At 30.1% G+C, this 17,856-nt stretch overlaps 1 protein-coding gene across 1 annotated transcript in view; it reads right to left on the reverse strand.

Annotated features, from left to right (window-relative positions):
- Window positions 1-17,856, reverse strand: part of LOC134695214 (dynein beta chain, ciliary-like) — a 76,374-nt gene that overhangs the window by 52,536 nt on the left and 5,982 nt on the right. Inside the window, exons 2-12 of the mRNA XM_063556426.1 lie at window positions 14,561-15,138; window positions 8,854-9,038; window positions 8,305-8,494; window positions 7,675-7,774; window positions 6,802-7,013; window positions 5,883-6,116; window positions 5,467-5,634; window positions 2,024-2,140; window positions 1,378-1,643; window positions 1,027-1,095; window positions 162-544 (exon numbers count right to left, since the gene is read on the reverse strand). Of these exons, the coding sequence (XP_063412496.1) occupies window positions 162-544; window positions 1,027-1,095; window positions 1,378-1,643; window positions 2,024-2,140; window positions 5,467-5,634; window positions 5,883-6,116; window positions 6,802-7,013; window positions 7,675-7,774; window positions 8,305-8,494; window positions 8,854-9,038; window positions 14,561-14,917 (2,281 nt within the window). The 5' untranslated portion in view covers window positions 14,918-15,138. The remainder of the gene's footprint in view (window positions 1-161; window positions 545-1,026; window positions 1,096-1,377; window positions 1,644-2,023; window positions 2,141-5,466; window positions 5,635-5,882; window positions 6,117-6,801; window positions 7,014-7,674; window positions 7,775-8,304; window positions 8,495-8,853; window positions 9,039-14,560; window positions 15,139-17,856) is intronic.

The following is a 17,856-nucleotide window of genomic DNA, read 5'->3' on the forward strand; positions in this document are numbered from 1 at the left end:
AGTAAATACATTATCAAAATTTTATGAAAATTAAACAAGCCAAATAAATTTTAGTGAAAGTGTTGGGTACCACCTTAACCTATAATCTTTATAAACATATTATTTAATATAGCATTCTCCTCAAATATTTCACTGTACAATCTATAAATGTATTCCCTTACCTTCACTCTCCCAGTTTAGAGATTTTTCAGCTTGTTCTAATTGGACATCAATATCCTTTAATTGGTCTTCAACCAATGGAAACTCTACTTCTAACACAGTGTTCCTGACTTTATTGTAGAGATGGACACTAAGATCTAAGTTGGTTACAAAGCGCCAGAAAGTGTCATTCTTAGCAAACATAGCTTTGGCAGATTCTGGGATCTCCTGTTCTTCACGCCCATCCAAATATTTGACTTCTCGTAGCACTGCAGTAAGTTGTGGGTCAAAGTTAACTTGTATAAGGTTTGTCTCTTCGTTTCTGACGATCAGTGGTTGACTCATATTGAAAGCACATGCTTCGCTTACACTGGCTGCCCATTCTGAATAGACTTCAGCGTCCCAACTAAAATTTATAAAAAAAAATCCAGTTTGATTAAAACTCCAGGAAAAGTTTCGGACCGATGTTTTCAGTATTTGACAGATTTTTGTTTGGCCATGTATTTGAACTAAAAATTGACAACAAAAAATCACATACATATTTTTTTTCTTTAATATAAACTGAATGAAAATTCTTAAAAGGTAAGGAGATTTTTTTTTATAATGTCATTTGATCACTGGTTGTTTTACAATGTTATGATTTTCTCCTCATCATTATTTGGCAATTTTGCGACTCTTTAACTTAAGATTTTGGGCACTTGACCTATTGCTGTCAAACAACAATCACTTTAACCTTTTTACATCAAACATTTTCTGGTGTGATTGGAAAATTTTAAGATAACTTCTGTGAAATTCTGTCACAGTGTACACAGTGATAAGGTGTTATAAGCAACAACATAAACTCTATGAAATTAATCATAGATAAAAAAAAAATTGAAAAACACCTACCCATTTAAAAGTCCCAACATTTCTTCAAACTTGGTATAAACTAATTTAGCATCTTCTCCTTGCATACATCTGAAGAAACAAATTGTCAAAGGTTTAATATGCTTTCAAAATGTGAAAAATACAAAAAGTTAATTTCATATTCCTTGAAATTAAACAATATTTGATCACATTCAGAATTCATTATAGTATCCATAATGTGAAGTTCATTCAACAAATTCCAAGGTTATTTTACAAGGCACTTGAAATAATGATATACATTGTATGTGGTTTTTGTCGAACATACATTCCAACCCTGGTACAAACACTGCAATGGATTAGACCAATTAACAAATGATCTACATGTAAACTTACGCATGATCTATAGATTTGAAGTCTTTCATTGGAATAGATATCCTTTCTCTGAGTTCATGGGACCACCTCAAACTACCAGAAACTTTAGGCATGTTTTTATGTAAACCAGCTTTTCCTTTGCCTTTTTTAATGGCGACTTGTGCATCGTAGATGGCCTTGGCAGTATCTAAATCATTGTTCATCATATCTATGATGATCGGGTATTTAGCTTCAAAATCTGTCTTTATCAGAGGACGCTCCAAAAGGGTACCCAAAATATCCAATAACTAAAATAAAAGATTAATCATTCAATTTTATAATATAATTTTAAAAACATGTTAAAATAAAAAGAAGCAGGCTAAAATTGCATCTGTGAAGTAAAAAACTTATATCAGGGGAGATAATCCATCAAAATTGTTTAAATATAAGATGTGGTAGGATTGCAAATAGAACAACTCTTAACCAGAGACCAAATGAAATAAAAGTTTGAAAACTTGGATTTCAAGAAAGTAGTCTAAGAATATATTTATTGAAAATCTTAATACTGTAATTTAAAATCCAGCGATTTTTTGGGATAAAGTTTGTGCATTTAGAGATATAATTCTTTGTTGTAGATGTGTAAATGTTTTTTTATAATTTCAAGTATTTTAGGAATATTCTTCCTTACCTTGAAGATAGACTCTGATGTTGAACAGTCATCAAATGCTTGGCAGACGACGGTAGCTAGTCGTCTGTCAAAGTCACCAATCTTCTCCTGGAATCTGCTGTAATCTTCTAGAAAATCCTGTTAAAAAAGAATATCATAATCATAAGAAACGAAAAAATAAAATAATATGAAATATAAAAATCTGTTAAAATTCATCATAACAGTTGAAGGTATATACCAAATTTGTAAACATCGGTTCCATTATATTTTTCATATTTTTAAATCCTTGGCAAGTTTTATTCAGTATGAAGTACAACAATTTAGGAAATTGTATTTGGATCTAGTGTAAAGAAATAAAATTCTATACAAAGCAGACAAAATTTGTAAAAAAGAATGATTATAAGGATAAAATCTAGCTACAGATCCTTATTTATACAGATAACATGCATTCATGCTTATTATGTTATAGTATATCTCATGTAGCATATATAATATAAAATTAATGAAAATTGTCCTGTGTAAGGTACAAAATTTCATTAAATTGTTGCATAAATATTTTTACTATAACTTAAGATTTCATGCATTGCCTTCTATCAACTTTTGAAATTCAAACATTTTGAAAACTAACCATGCAATAAAAAAAATCTACTAAAAAAAAACAGAAAACTAAATGTGTGTTTTTGTTATTGTTATGTGATTTACTGATTATATTGTCATTATGTAGCTTTATTTTCTCTAGTTTTACAGTATAAAATAAACTATACAAAACTATTACCTATAATGCATGAATCTATTCAACTCAATTAAGTTCTAATAATTAGAAAGTCAAATGGTTCACTCCTTTCTAAATTAAAATCTCCCTTATTTTTCATATTTAATAAAGATCAAAATACCATAAAAGGTACAAAACTATTAAAATTGCACATAGAAAGAAATCATATAAAAGTGAATGGTTTAAAGATGAAAAATAAATTGAATTCATGGAAGGTTAAATAATGATTGCAGGAACTCAGTCATTTGAAACCAATTTTGATGGCATTTCTTTATTCACAATGGTGTATCAATGAAAACAAGATAGATGAACACAGAGTTATCTGTCCTTCTTAAGTATGAAAATGATGAAAAAAGTGATATGATGGATTTGAACATCTTAAATAATGCTACCTACAAGTTAGATATTTGTCACCTTACATTTTATTTCTAGTTGAACAGAGGCTGTACTGATAATGTATCATAGTTGCCATTTGCCAACACACACAAGAGTGATTAAGGGTCTTGAATATTTGTTAGAGATTCAGAAAATTTCTAAAGGTGATTTTTACTACCAACTTTAGTTGTGTAAATTACGCATTTTCAACCCCCCAAAAATAAGGTTGGTAGAAGGGGTGCATATTTTACACAGCTATAGACGTTTTTTGATTTTCAATTGTAGAGGAAAGCAGTATGCTGTATTTTTTTTATCATTTTTTGGTATTCAGACAGATTAGAGAGATGGCAACTATGATATACAAGATACTAATACCAGAATATCTAGCAGTCAATTAATTTCTACTCCCTAAAGATATACATATGTATCCCCTTCAGTAATAGGGTTTAACAATTTAAATACAGATGAACCTTATATTTGAACTTGAATGGATTGTCTGGTGGGTATTTGATTTCTGTCGTTTTCAACAATTTACACAGTAAATATTAATTGAATTAAAATTTAAAAAAAGATAAAATTGTCATAAAAGTTCTATAGACAGTAGTCCAAATTACTGATAACAATTTGTACAACTTCTTTGGACAAAAAACAATTGAAAATGAACTTTTCTTGCACAAGAAAATCAAAAATCAAACAATCAAGGTTCTACTGTATATAAATAGTAAAACCAATCTGTCCTTACCTTTCTTGATAAAGTGATCACTACATTGTGGACACTTGATCTTACAACTAGAATTGATATATACATGTATATAAAAGTTTTCTGATTAGAATAAACAACACAAAACTTGAGTTAACTGATTATAAAACGAAATAAAGAAAGAGTACCAGTATATCCTCCTGTTGAAATGACTGATTAGAGAAGATATGTTGCAACCTCAAATAAATGGTGAAAGAACAAAGGGACACAAAATATTAAGGGTCAGACGAAAGCTATGAGTTGAATGAAACTGACCAAGCCAAGTCAAGAAAAATAAGATGACAAAAGACAACAAGCCCACTAAACACTACATAGAAATTATTGGATTATTATTCAGATGCTGCTTTTAAGAGTTGCTACATGAAAATGGAATGTTCACAATGGAAAGATAAAGCTTACAACATGGAACAGTTTTATGCTGCTAATTAGGATTGAAACACAAAAAATAGATTTCAACACGTTAGTTTTCAAGCATATTACCGCACTTATAAAAACACAACAACAGGTATAAGATATCATAAAGCATAACACAAGACAAAAACCATGCCTGTTTTACATATAAATATTGCAGGAAGAACAAAATCTACTTCGGAAGGAGTTGAAAATGTCTTACAGAGAAAGCATAGAGCTATATAGCTTGGGTCATAAATATCTATCAATTGATATTCTTAATTTTTTATCAAATTGACAGTCAGATACACTCCTTAAAAACATTCTGAGAAGCAGGGTTCATAAAACACTTAAAAGCATCAAAAGTAAAGGGAGCTGTTTGTTAATTTTCTAGCTTATTTAACTCCTGGTCACGGAACACACCATTGAGTTAGGTGTTAAGTCAGCATTCTTACCTTATCTAATGCCTGAAAGAGTTATCACTAAATAAGTAAGTACAAACAAACAAACAAAAGCATAGGGTGTTGGAAAATAATATTCTCTAGCCAAATAAAAAGTTTTACATTATTTCAAAATGAAAGATACATTTATCTTGTCTAGATTTTTTATTGTTATAATATCATTATATGAACATTTGTCTTGAAAATTTAGGAAAATACTGGTAAGTTTCAATTACTTTTTAAAATTTTATCGTAATACTATTTATTTGGCCCAATAGACTGAAAAAAGAATAAAATTGAAAGCCAGTAAACAGTGATAAAAAGGGAAAACACAGTGCAAAATTAAAATGTCTTACTGAATGCATACAAAATAGGTCATTTTCAAATTTATTTTACAAACAAATTGAATATGCATATAAACCAATAGATTTGATTACACTTTTTATCATTAGCAATTTCAAAATATTGAACAGTGAAGGTCCTTAGCATACCTCAATCTATGCAGTCTTTACCTCATTCTTCACGCTTCTTTGTTATCTTCATTTTTTTGTCATACATATTTTTTTTAAATTTTAGTTTTTACAAATTGATAAATAATATAAAAACCAAAATTAAACAAAATATCAAATAAAAAAATACTGTGAAATTAGTTGAAACTTTGTAGATAGAGGGAGAAAGTGATAAATAATGAGAAAACAATCACATGATCATAAATAAAAAAACGTACTGGGTTACTAGGATCCAGTGAGTCATAACTCCTGGTGGTGAAGGTACTGTAGACAGCATTGAACTCCTCAAACAACTGTACTACTTGCTGACTCAGCACTTTTCCTTTAACTCCACCAAGTTCTACTTTCTCTAGCTTTAGAAACTCTTGAGCTGTTTCCATCAGTTCCTATGGATTAAACATAATTTTGTTACCATATTTGGTTGTGTATAGTTCGCACTTTTTGTCATTCATTGAGACAAAAAGAACTTTCAAAAAGACATTTCTTTTTCATTACATTCATGTATTCAATAATGCAAAATATCAATATTTATTTCATTTCATAATTATATATTTTCTTATAATTTCTATGGACTCTCTCTTTAAACTTGTCATATCTGGCAAACTCCAGTTTAATAGCCTAAGTATAGCCTTACCAAAACAGTTTCGACTCTCTCTTTAAACTTGTCATATCTGGCAAACACCAGTTTAGGGGTAAACTCCCACTCTCTAGGTTCCTCCCCTTCACCAAAGTAAGATTTCAGTTTGTTCTTGTGGTCTTCATATGTCTCCTTATAAATATGGAGCACCTCCACAGACTTTCTGACTTTGCCAATGGTCTCTTCTAGCTCACCTTTAAACAATTCTGTTGGCTCCAAGAAATTTCTAGCCTAGAAAAAGAATATTTAACATAAGTTATATTTCACTGTTGTTGTTGTATCTAATATTTTTTTAAGTTGGAACTGCAATTTTTACGTGTACCCAATAAACGATTTTTTTCAGTTACTGATATTTGTATTTTCTTCTTCTCTCGCTTTTGTCTTTAAGCGTTTTCATTGAAGATTCTTAAAACCAATCCTTGTTACAGAATATTAGCCCTCTTTTGATTATTTTTTTATTTCTAGAGTTGGAGACTAATTTTTTTCTTTCAATTTCATATGGCCATACTCATTATTTTCATTATAAAATTGCAATTTAAATAATTTTTTGCATACTGTAATTAATATTTTTTTCAATAGGTATATATTGGTGATGTATAGATTCTTACATCTACAATCATCAGATGGATAGTTGTCTCAATGGCAATCTATCACATATTCTTATTCTTATACAGACAACTCTAGCGCTATAAAATCAGGTTCAATCCACGATTTTCTCATTTGAAAATGCTGGTACAAAGTCAAGAATATGTCGGTTGTTGTCCATTCGTTTGATGTATTTTATCATTTGATTTTGCCATATGATTAGGGACTTTAATTCCGTTTTCAATTTTCCTTGAGGTTCAGTATTTTTGTGATTTAACTTTCTATAGAAAATATTCATGACTATAAAATGACAAAGTAATAATATAATTACATGGTTGATAATCATGTTACACATTTCCTGGAGTAGGACAATAATTCTAGCTGGAGTATTGTAGTACTGAGAATGGACCCATATCAAACAAACTGTGTGCATCATAGGGGCCATTAATGGACCACTGTCATCAAATTCAGACTGTTCATAGTCCTCAAAGTGATGTCTGGCTGGTCTCAAGTATATATTGATGTCCTTGGCCTCTTCAAGTGCTGTAAATGTATAAATAAAAGTCAATAAAATGAATAGTATTGTAATTCATTGGCAATTTTTTAATATTCCTTTTGATCCTACTACCTTATGTTTTTGTAGATCAAGGACAGGATGTGGTACTTGATAATATTAGGCAATTACATCAGGTAACAATGCAGCAGTCATGTTTTTATGTACTGTACATATCAATGAAATGCTTTCAAAGTCAATCGTTCAATTGAACAAATCTAGCAATGTTTTATATGTGGTGAAAGAGATTAATCCACAACTGAGTGTTATTCAATTTTTTAACCAAGGACTATAAAAAGAATAAAGGCATTTTCTTCTTTTTCATTCTGACTACGTTATCGCTTGAATATCAGCTCTCGGCAGAGGGCTGTTTTCTGTTCTTTGGTTGGGTTGTTGTTATAATGACACATTTGCCGTTTTTATTCTCATTTTATTGCAACCCATTTTAACTGATAATAAGTATCAAAAACAAAATGCAATTATTCTGCAAGTCTTATTTCTACTGGTTAATAACACCAAATTATATCTATGCCTTAATAAGTTAAGCCAAATTAAAGAGCTAACAAGCAAATGGTCAGAAAAAATAACGTAAATCTCTTTGTAATAAAAGCTTAAGACCAAAAAGGAAAATTCATGTGTTGTAATACAAACCTGCTACAACATCCCTGAAGATATCTTTGAACACTGGGAAATAACTGCTCTGTGTTCTTTCCAATACTTCAGCCATCTTTCTGACTTTTGGATCTCTCAACTACAAACATATTATCAATTATTAGTGACATCCAGAAGCACATAAACTTATACAGAATCTTTTAATAAACTTGAGTATCATATCAACATGATCAAGGACATATGATGTATTTGTAATGTGTGATGGAACATGGTTTAAATCTGATTGTATCCCTTTAACATTAAAAATTTAACTGAGAAAAGACTCAAACATAAATATATAAATTAGTTGCCAATTACAAATGAATTTTGTGTACGTCTGATATCTGATAAAGTCAAGTTTAAGTTTTGTTGCTTTTCTGGAACTCATTATTAAAGACAAAACTCCAATTGTAGAGTTCAGAATGTGGTTTGATAGTTGTTCAATCTTAGTTTTTTAATTTGATGTTAATATCCAATATAAAACACTGTACAACATAATAATGTTGTCACAATTTTTGGTTCAATTGAAACATTGGTCTTTTGGTAAATTATTAAATTTAAGAAATCAAAAATTCTCAATTTTTTCAGTATGGCTAACATAATTCAGTTTTTTCTGTTGCCACTATTCACCTGGTCATAGATGCAATCCAGATTGGTGGATTTATTTTTCCAGAATTCTATTTCTACAAATGGTGTTGGGTTAAGACCCTCTAATAATGGCTGAGCAGAATCTTTCTTCAATACATCTCTGATCTGATGTGTCCAGTCAATGACAACTGACTCAATGGCATGGATAAGCTGTCGGTCAATACTGTCAGCTCTGGAAAAAGAAACATCATTATATATATATAAGAACAATCAAAAATAGTTATTTTTTATGATTTCATTATTGCATAATTTATATTCAACAGTTGACAAATTTACTATTTAACAATAGAAATTATACACACATTGACCAGAATGTAACAATACAACTTCTGGTAACATTATAAACTATAACCCCTAACCTAAAAGTGTTAACTGGCCCTTAATGTAAGGTGCAAAACCCCTAAAGTAAAAGGAAGCTAGAATTTTTCAGTCAGTTAAAAAAACTCTAATATATCACTTCATCTGCATTTCATAGTGTAAATAAAATCACAGAAAAGTTCTTAAGAACAAAGGCATGTGACAATAACATACTTATCATCATCAGCATCTACTTTCTCAGCACCGACAGGAAGTGGCAGCAAGGTTTTACCCTTAGCTTGTCCTGATACCACATATACATCACTTTTAAGTCTCTGAGAATGGCGGGAGACATCAGCGGAAACAACTTGTGGCCAGGATTCATGATTTCTGTCATTGGATAACAGTGGAACTAAAACCTGTAAACAAAAATATTAGGTTACAAATTGTACTGTTTTATCCTATATTACAAAATTGATTTTCAAACTTTTTAGAATTTCTTTCATGGGTACCTTATTTTATGGTTTTATGGATATTTTATTTCATGGTTTGGACAAAGTCAGCATATAAACGGAATTTGATGAGAGAGGGTTAGCGCTATAAAACCAGGTTTAATCCACCATTTTCTAGATTTGAAAATGCCTGTACCAAGCCAGGAATATGACAGTTCTTGTCTATTTGTTTTTAATGCGTTTTGTTATTTGATTTTGCCATGTGATTATGGACTTTCCGTATTGATTTTCCTCTGAGTTCAGTATTTTTGTGATTTTACTTTATACATGTTCATGTTATTTGTATATATTTTAAATTCGTAATTAAACTTTTCCACTAAATCTACAAAAGCTGGTACCAAAAGTGAATTCACAGGCAAAAGAGTTGGACAATGAAGGACTTGAATTCGCCATTGAAATTGATTGATTGTTGACAGAATAATGTCAAGTCATGCCAGTGGCAAATTCATTTAAGAATTGAATGCTTCTTTTTGTAAATTTATTGGGGTGTAAAAGCGTTGACCGAAGTACATTTTGTATGAATTCCGCGCTTCATTCTAAAAATGTATGCACGGTCAACGCTTTTACAACCCTATAAAGTTACAAAAAGAAGCATTCAATACTTATAATTACATTTTTTAGCTAGGATTATAAAAACACGATTTTCATGAAGTGAGATTTTTAAATTCACCTGTGCACTTTATTGTGGGACCTCGTGTCATCATGAATGAAATGTTATTGTCTCATGCAACTGCTTACGGAATAACATGTGGTGTGCAATTAGCCAATCAGAATAACGTATTATAATGAAACATACATCTAATGTAATTATTAGAAATTAACTATGGCATATTATCATGTACAAAACTTTAAAATCTGAATCTTATTTTAATACTTTAAAAATTTGTTGTTTTCTGTGAAAATAAAAGGACATTTAGGTCAGGGGTAAACATCAAAAGTCTATGTTATTGTATATTTTGCAGTGTATTAATATTCATAAAGTTCCTGGTATAATTTTATTTAGACATATTTTTCTGTGAATACCAATGCAGCTTCATTAGAAGTATACAATAAAACCTTAGAATAAACACCACAGGATTATACACTTGTATATGCATGTTTACCTTCTTTACCTAACATAACCTTAAATGAACTGTAAAACAGTTAAAATAACACCAATGATCCAAACAGAAAACAAATTAAGGTTAAAAAAAGGACAAAAGGTAACAAATAATGCCATAAGCAAATATGACAGTTTTATTGTGTAAATTGCAATTTAATTGAATAGCAACCTGTATTTAACATAGGTCTATTTGGTTGATTAAATAAACTTTGTTTATTTTGTTTCATTTTTTAAAATAAATAAAGAAAGACCTAATTAATGACATTTAAATATTTCTAGCCTGTTGAGAATGTTTGGGTTTTTTTTGGAAATACTGGAAAATTGACTTAATTTGTGCACACCAATTCATCAGAAATACATTTAATTTCACCAAAATCACCCCAAAAAATTATACACGAAAAGCATATAGTAATAATTAATCAAAATATAAATTAAAATGCATTCTAGTACTTAGATTTCTTTTTCTACTTTAATAAATATAAATTGGAGATCAAATTAAATCAATGTAAAAAAAGGCAGCCTTAAAATGCACATCCATCATGAAACTTCCTTTTTATCTGGGTGAACACTATTTCCATAGAATGAAGATGACTTAATAGAAATAAATGATGTGTAAACCGATATATTTCTTTGTAATTTCAAACACAAAGGGGCATGAACTCATGAATGACAAATATATGTGTAAATCAACCAAATTGTAAAAAGTAATTATGGTACCAGGATATCACTAAAACAAATTTGTAAAAACCTTTAAGCAAATCTGGTACAAAAATAAACATTAAAGAGAAGGACATGAATTAAATAATTGATCCCTATTCTAGTTAGCTTGGATTTCATTTCCAAACTTAAAAAGGCTAGAAAAATTTCTTGTCCCCTTGGTTTTTTAGATACAGTGCGATTTAAACATGTTCTGGTATTTGTCATGTGTGTAAGAGCATTCCAAGTCAGCTTATCTTTTGTTGAGTACCATAGTTTGACCTCTAGATGTCTTTGGTTTTTAAATGATACCATTACTATCAAATAGAGATCTTAGTTTGGCTATTCTCCATTTAATCAAAGGTACATCTAAGGAATGACACATTTAAAATATATGTCAAAGCAAAGTTTGAATAGTCTTTTGATCATGTTCATGTGAATATATAATATGTTTTAAATAAAATCCATTTAAATACAATTGTTTTCCTATTTTTTTCATACACTTAAAACTGTATTTTGTTATCAATTTTCTAGTAAGTTTTTAGTGGTAAATAAAATAATTTAAATTCATTGAAAAAGCATTTTTTCACAAAAATTCCAGATAACAATTTTTAACAGATCAGAGGTTGCTAAGCTAGAAAAACATGTGAAGGCCAAAAAATTACACGATGGTTAGGTCTTTGTTAAATAACACCTGACCTTATGTTATAATTGCAAAAGATATTGTCATTTTTAATAGGCTGTATTCACTCTACTCATGTTAAATATGTTTTGTGTGTTATCTTTTTAATGAAACCCAACTAATTGTTTGATATGCATTCAATTTTATATTTATAAGTCAAATTACAACTTAAAGTGTTTAATAATAAATGTAATTTGGTTCTATAATCATCAATGTTCAAAAATCAAACTAAACTTGTTTCAAACTTGTTAGAGCCTCAGTGAATTATGTTGAAAAAATCTGAATGTAAAGAAAAGAAAGCAAATTTAGGTAAATGAACTTAATACCCTTCCAAGGGGGGCATTGAAAAGTAAATCAATTTATATTACATCATGTTTATGAATAAACTTTTTATTTATTACAGTTAAAAACTTGACGACCAAATACAAGTTATGTAACTTTCATTATATAATTATATGGTTACCAGTTTAAAGTTATGTGATACCAAAGATATCTCAATCAATGCCATTGATGAATAATTATTTCTTACACTGTAAGAAATTGATTAATTACCAGCAAAATATCTTTTTGCTGAGGTGTTCAATATTGAATTTCTTGTAATGTTAATAAAAGACCAAAACGTTAACCTTTAATTTCAAGATAAATAAAAAAATATGAACTCTTAAATATGTAAATTTCAGTCTCATGACAGAAAAAGGATTCTTCTTCTCTTTTATAAAATTGAAAAAAAACCCACAAACACTGGTAGAAATATACCCTCCCCTCCCCTTAATAAAAGAAATTGATTATATCAAAGGACCATGTGAAGGGCTACATGTAAGACAAGGTTTCTAAGGTATGCAATGGAATGTTTCTTTAAGGAGAATCAACTGTCACACATCAAAGAGACAAGTCATTGTAGAGTCTATTATACATGTAGATTCTGTCACTGTATTGAACATTTGTTGAATGAGTTACAATATTTTCAATTGATCAAATTTTGAAATAACAAACGAGCCAGGGGATTTAAATATTTGAGATTTAGATATTGAAAACAGAGAAATAGTGCATCACTTGAAATACACTCCTAACAATGCCAATCTTTAATACAGTCATGACGTTTGTTGTTTCTTTATAAGGTTTATGCTGTACTTTAATTATTTTGTTCAAAAGGAGTGTCAGGAATCCTTTTTTGACATAAAAGAATAAGTCACTGTTTACCAATTAAGTATTTAAACATAAAAAAATATTAAAAAGAAGATAAAAAGAAGGGTAGATTAAATGTTAAGTAGAATATTCATAGTTTTTATTATCACCCTTTCTTCATGTTCTTGGAAAGAAAATGAACCTCAGTTTATTTCCTTAAAACTTTATTGTATATTGGGATATAATTTTATTCGATATCTTATGCCAACTCATGAATCCCTAAAGTCTTTCTATCTTTTACTCGGGATCTTTTACCTTTTACTTATAACTTTTATCCATGCTTTAATTATTCATGTATGGGACGTTTATTATCCAATACAAATTAGATTTAGTTCCGTGTTACTTTCATGGATTAGAAGGATCACACTATATGCTACGAGACTAGAAGTTCTTAATAATTCACTACTTTCTCATATAATATCCCGATATTATTTTGTATGGAGATTGTAACATGAAGATATCTACCTATTGCGGTTCTCCTTGTACAAGGTCAAGTTAATAAAACAATTGTTTGATATTGATTTTGACCAATTAGCTTGACTTATTAAGTAGTTTCCTAGAAGAAAAATGAACTATTGCATTATTGAGGATGTAGTTGAGGTTTACAGAAGAAAAAAGTGGACAAAATAGATTAGGGAAAAATGGGTAAACCTTATATAGAACAGAAGATTATTGTGACGGGGTGCTTCAAAATAAAGAATTGAAAAAGTATTGAGAAAAAAGGCTTTTAAAAAAATGATATAGAAATGAACTATCCCACACCTATCTAGATCCTCTTGAAAGATAACCATGGAAAGTAAAAGTATCATTTAACTACATATTAAATATTTCATTTAATAATATTGGTAATTTTAGGGTAATCAAATTTATATGGTCTTTTTTCATGTATAGAAGTACATTTTCTCTACCAGGAAATCAAATGTCGATTTATTAAAAAAATATGACATTAGAGCCAATTAGATAGGTTCACATATTGATTATCTAATTGCCATCTGAAGCCATTGATTCCAACACTAATAAAATCATATCAAATTCCTTTAATATTATGGGGGCTCTTGTAGGGTACCCACTAAAGGTCACAAGGTCGATTTACAAAAATTTGCTGAGGTTGGAAAGTTACTTTTGAAAAAATTAAACATTTAAATAACATTTACAAGGACTTTTAGATGAGACTTCAAGTCCCAAGGTAATTGTTCATCAAATTCCCTTAAAGTTGCTGGTCAGATTTGACCATGTTGGAGCAGGGGCGGATCCAGCCATTTTAAAAACGGGGTGGGGGGGGGGGGGGGGGGGGGGGTGGGGGGGGGGGGTTCTTATTACATGTCCCCATTCAAATGCATTGATCGTCCAAAAAAAGGGGGGGTTCCAACCCCCTGAACTCCCCCTCTGGATCCGCGCCTGTTGGAGACACAAACTAATAACAAAAGATTCTACTTTCATTTATAAGAATTGAGTCGTTTACATATAAAAAGATGATGTGGTACATGTTTGATAGCAAAAAAGACAAATCTCCACAATTAACCAAATGACACAGAAGGCAACTGTTCCAGCTTGAGCAAAGTCCAAACTGCATAGTCAGCACATGTATATATATATGCACACATAGCAGTTTTATTAATCCAAATTGAACTAGCTCCTATGTGAAGATCTATAATTTTACAAGATCCTATTGACAATGATAGATTGGAAACAGCATAAACCATAAATTTAAAGAAAACATAATTTTGTGGGAAAATGTGAATATATTGAAATAAAAATCTATACCTCATCTACAAATGCGGAAAGTTGATCGAGGGGAGCATATGAGAGATCACCATACATCAAAGCCGTCCTCATATTGGTGTCTTTGTTGATATTGTTTCCTGTCATCTTGACGAAATAGCAAGCTTTGGCTTTTGGTTTCGTGGGCCATTCTAATGTGGCAACTAAACTACCAGTAGGCTGACCAATAACTATAGACTGACAATCTGACTTTTCAAAGAAATCCATGAACATTTGTCTGGTATCTTCCAAACTGTACATCTTTTGAAATTTGTCTGGTTTAATTTTTAATGTTTTGATGACATAGTCTGCCATGAATTCCACACGTGCATCGTGTAAATCTAAATCTGCCGCCGACATGGTGGCAGTTTTAGCAGTCCTCACTCACTATAAAAAAATAATACTGTAATGTCCTTTCCAATTTATTCCACTCCAAATGAGAATATATCCTGTATACCAGACCTACTTCACAGATGTAATTGGACCATGTGATTCAGGTAGTACGGGAACTTGTTGTGTGTCGTCTGCAGGCCATGGTTACCAGGATCAGGACCATTGTCATGCAAACTGGGTTTTAAGTTCTATAAGTAGTACAAGGCTAAAATCAATATATTAATGGTCATACTCGTTGAACCGCTAAACTAATTATATACAGGTATATTGTCAATAAAATACATAAACTGATTTGAAAAGAACTTATATATTGTCAATAAATTATAAAGTAGATTTAAGAAAGAATTAAGAGATTAAAAATGCCTTAATATAATCAGGGATTTAAAACATGTCTTTTAAATGTTAAGATTGGATCAAATTTTACCTTGTATCATGTACGCTCAGCATGGGTAAATAATCCATTATTGATTTAACAGTTATTTAAACTAAAAAGAATGCAAATCATATTGTGCTTTTCTTTTATTTAGTGTATTGATAGGTATGGTATACATGATAGTGTGAATGTCATATGGTTTAAAGTTTCAAGTCTACGTCAATTCTTGTTTTTTTTCATACAAAACTTTATAGTTTCTTATAAATTGAACTTATAATAAGTTAGAATTTAAGTTGAATCTATAATGTATAAATCTGCTGTAGTTAAGGACAAAATCTTAGAAAAAAAAGGGGGAGGTTAACATTCCAGTATTGTGTCTGGAAAATGTCATGTTGTTTTCAAGAGAGCATTATAAAATTATAAAATAAAACAATTTAATTGAACCTGCCTTATTTTAAAACTTCTTATTTTATTTTGACAAAAGGATAGAGATAAAAACATTTCTGAAACATTTAAGCACCCCCCCCCCCCCCCCCCTTAAAAAACATTAAAAAATTATTATCTATTAAACGGTCATGACCTTCAATAACCCACAACAAAATTCTTTTCAATTCATGATCTACTCATTTGGATAGTGAATTTTGAATTACACTAGTTAATTAAATCTTTATTTTTTCAAGTAGAGAGACTTCACTTTAAAGTAAGGCGATATACTCTTGGAAAAGCAGAAATGGACTAAATGTGCGAAATGCTGTAAAGTTGTGAAATGACATCATTTGATAGTATAGACCTTGTCCCCATTCCCTCAATAACTGGACATAACAAAGGTTCTTAAATTATATGCAACTTGAAATTGTCTGATACCATTTAGGCAAAGTGATTTTTGCATGACATCAATAGTTCAATTAATCAAGTGTTGCAAATTCGTTAATTCTAATACCAAATGTCTTCACAGATTCCTAAATAGTGATAAGTAATAATCATGATAATGTCTATTGCGGCCGTCTATTGTTCCCAAATACAAAAATTCTGTCATGAAAATTTCACTGCAAGCTGTTTTTAGTGAACTATAATTTTATTTTATTTCGTGTCAATAAGCAAATGCTTTTCTCATAATGGTAAAATCAATGTGGATATCTCATTAAATTCACTCATCTATTTGTGTTACTATTTGTGCAAATCTGTGCAATTTTTCAACCACTTCTTAAGTTTTATAAATGTTTTCATAATATGTATATACCTACTGTAAATGATATGGTAGTGATATATTAATGATTTCAACCTTTCCAGGTACAAAGTTAGATTTCTCCATTATATTTTATGTACTTTTAAACGTCCATATATATCTTTGTAACAACTTGCGATATTAACTTTAAATTTTGAAATCAAGTGTATGCAATGGTCTGGTTAAAATATGGAAGTTTTAAAACATTTTCTAAGGCATAATGAAAACAAATTTGTGGTTCCAGTTACCCTACCTACATGTACAGGCTACCCTCCTTTTTAGTCGTGATACAAGTCTACCCTTAAGATTTTTTAATCATTTTGCATTAAGCACTGTTAAAGTCAGAATGTTGCTTCCTTAGACTCAATACAAGAAAAAACATAAAATTACAAAAAATCCCTACCTAAACCTTTTTTTAGATGTTACTAGAACCGCATATTCTATTGTATTTGGCCTCATAAGTACATGCATAGATAACTCTTCCAGACTAAGCCTATTGTTTTAAAACTTTTAGTGGATTTGTTTTTTTCATTGTAATCTAATTGTTAAATACAATTAGAAGATTATTATATGTTTGTAATGTTCATTCATGTATAATTATGTTATTTAAAAGTATAAATTAAAATAATTAAGTGTTTTTCACAGGTGATTTTTCAATTGTAATGTTACACCTTAACAACTGGATGATTGACATTAAATTTATTGATTTTACTTTTTAAACTTGGAGCACATGTACCTGTATTTGTGACACTTGGGGATCTTGATGGGGTTAACAGAACAGATTGATTGATTGTTGGTGTTCTAACACCCCTTTTGGGCTATTTTGTGGCAGGCACTTTTTATGGGTGGTGGAAGCTGGAGAAAACCACCCACCTTCAACAGTAAATTTAAATTGGAGTCAAGGTGCACAAACAGGGTTTGAACTCACAACCTCATTGAACGGCTAGTGATTACAGTAGTAGGACTACTTAGACCACTTGTCCACTAATGCCCCTACAGAATAGAAAATAATGATCAAATTCAATAATAAATAGAGAAAAGGTGAAAAATATATAAAAAGATAAAAGGTGTGCAAAGTATAACTTAAGGAATAACAGTGGAAAATAAAATAATCAAGTAATAAAATACTGATTACAGAAATGTAATGTGATGATGTACAGCTACTGAAATAATCTTACTACAGAAAAAGCATTAATTTTCATGATTTCAGGCCTTGAAGGCATAAAACTTTGCTCAGTGCTCGGAGCATAAATATCATGCTCGAAACATGAAATCCAGCAATTTGATTCGTTGATTTTTTAGTAAGAG

This window comes from Mytilus trossulus, chromosome 13 (assembly GCF_036588685.1).
Source record: "Mytilus trossulus isolate FHL-02 chromosome 13, PNRI_Mtr1.1.1.hap1, whole genome shotgun sequence".
NCBI lineage: Eukaryota > Metazoa > Mollusca > Bivalvia > Mytilida > Mytilidae > Mytilus > Mytilus trossulus.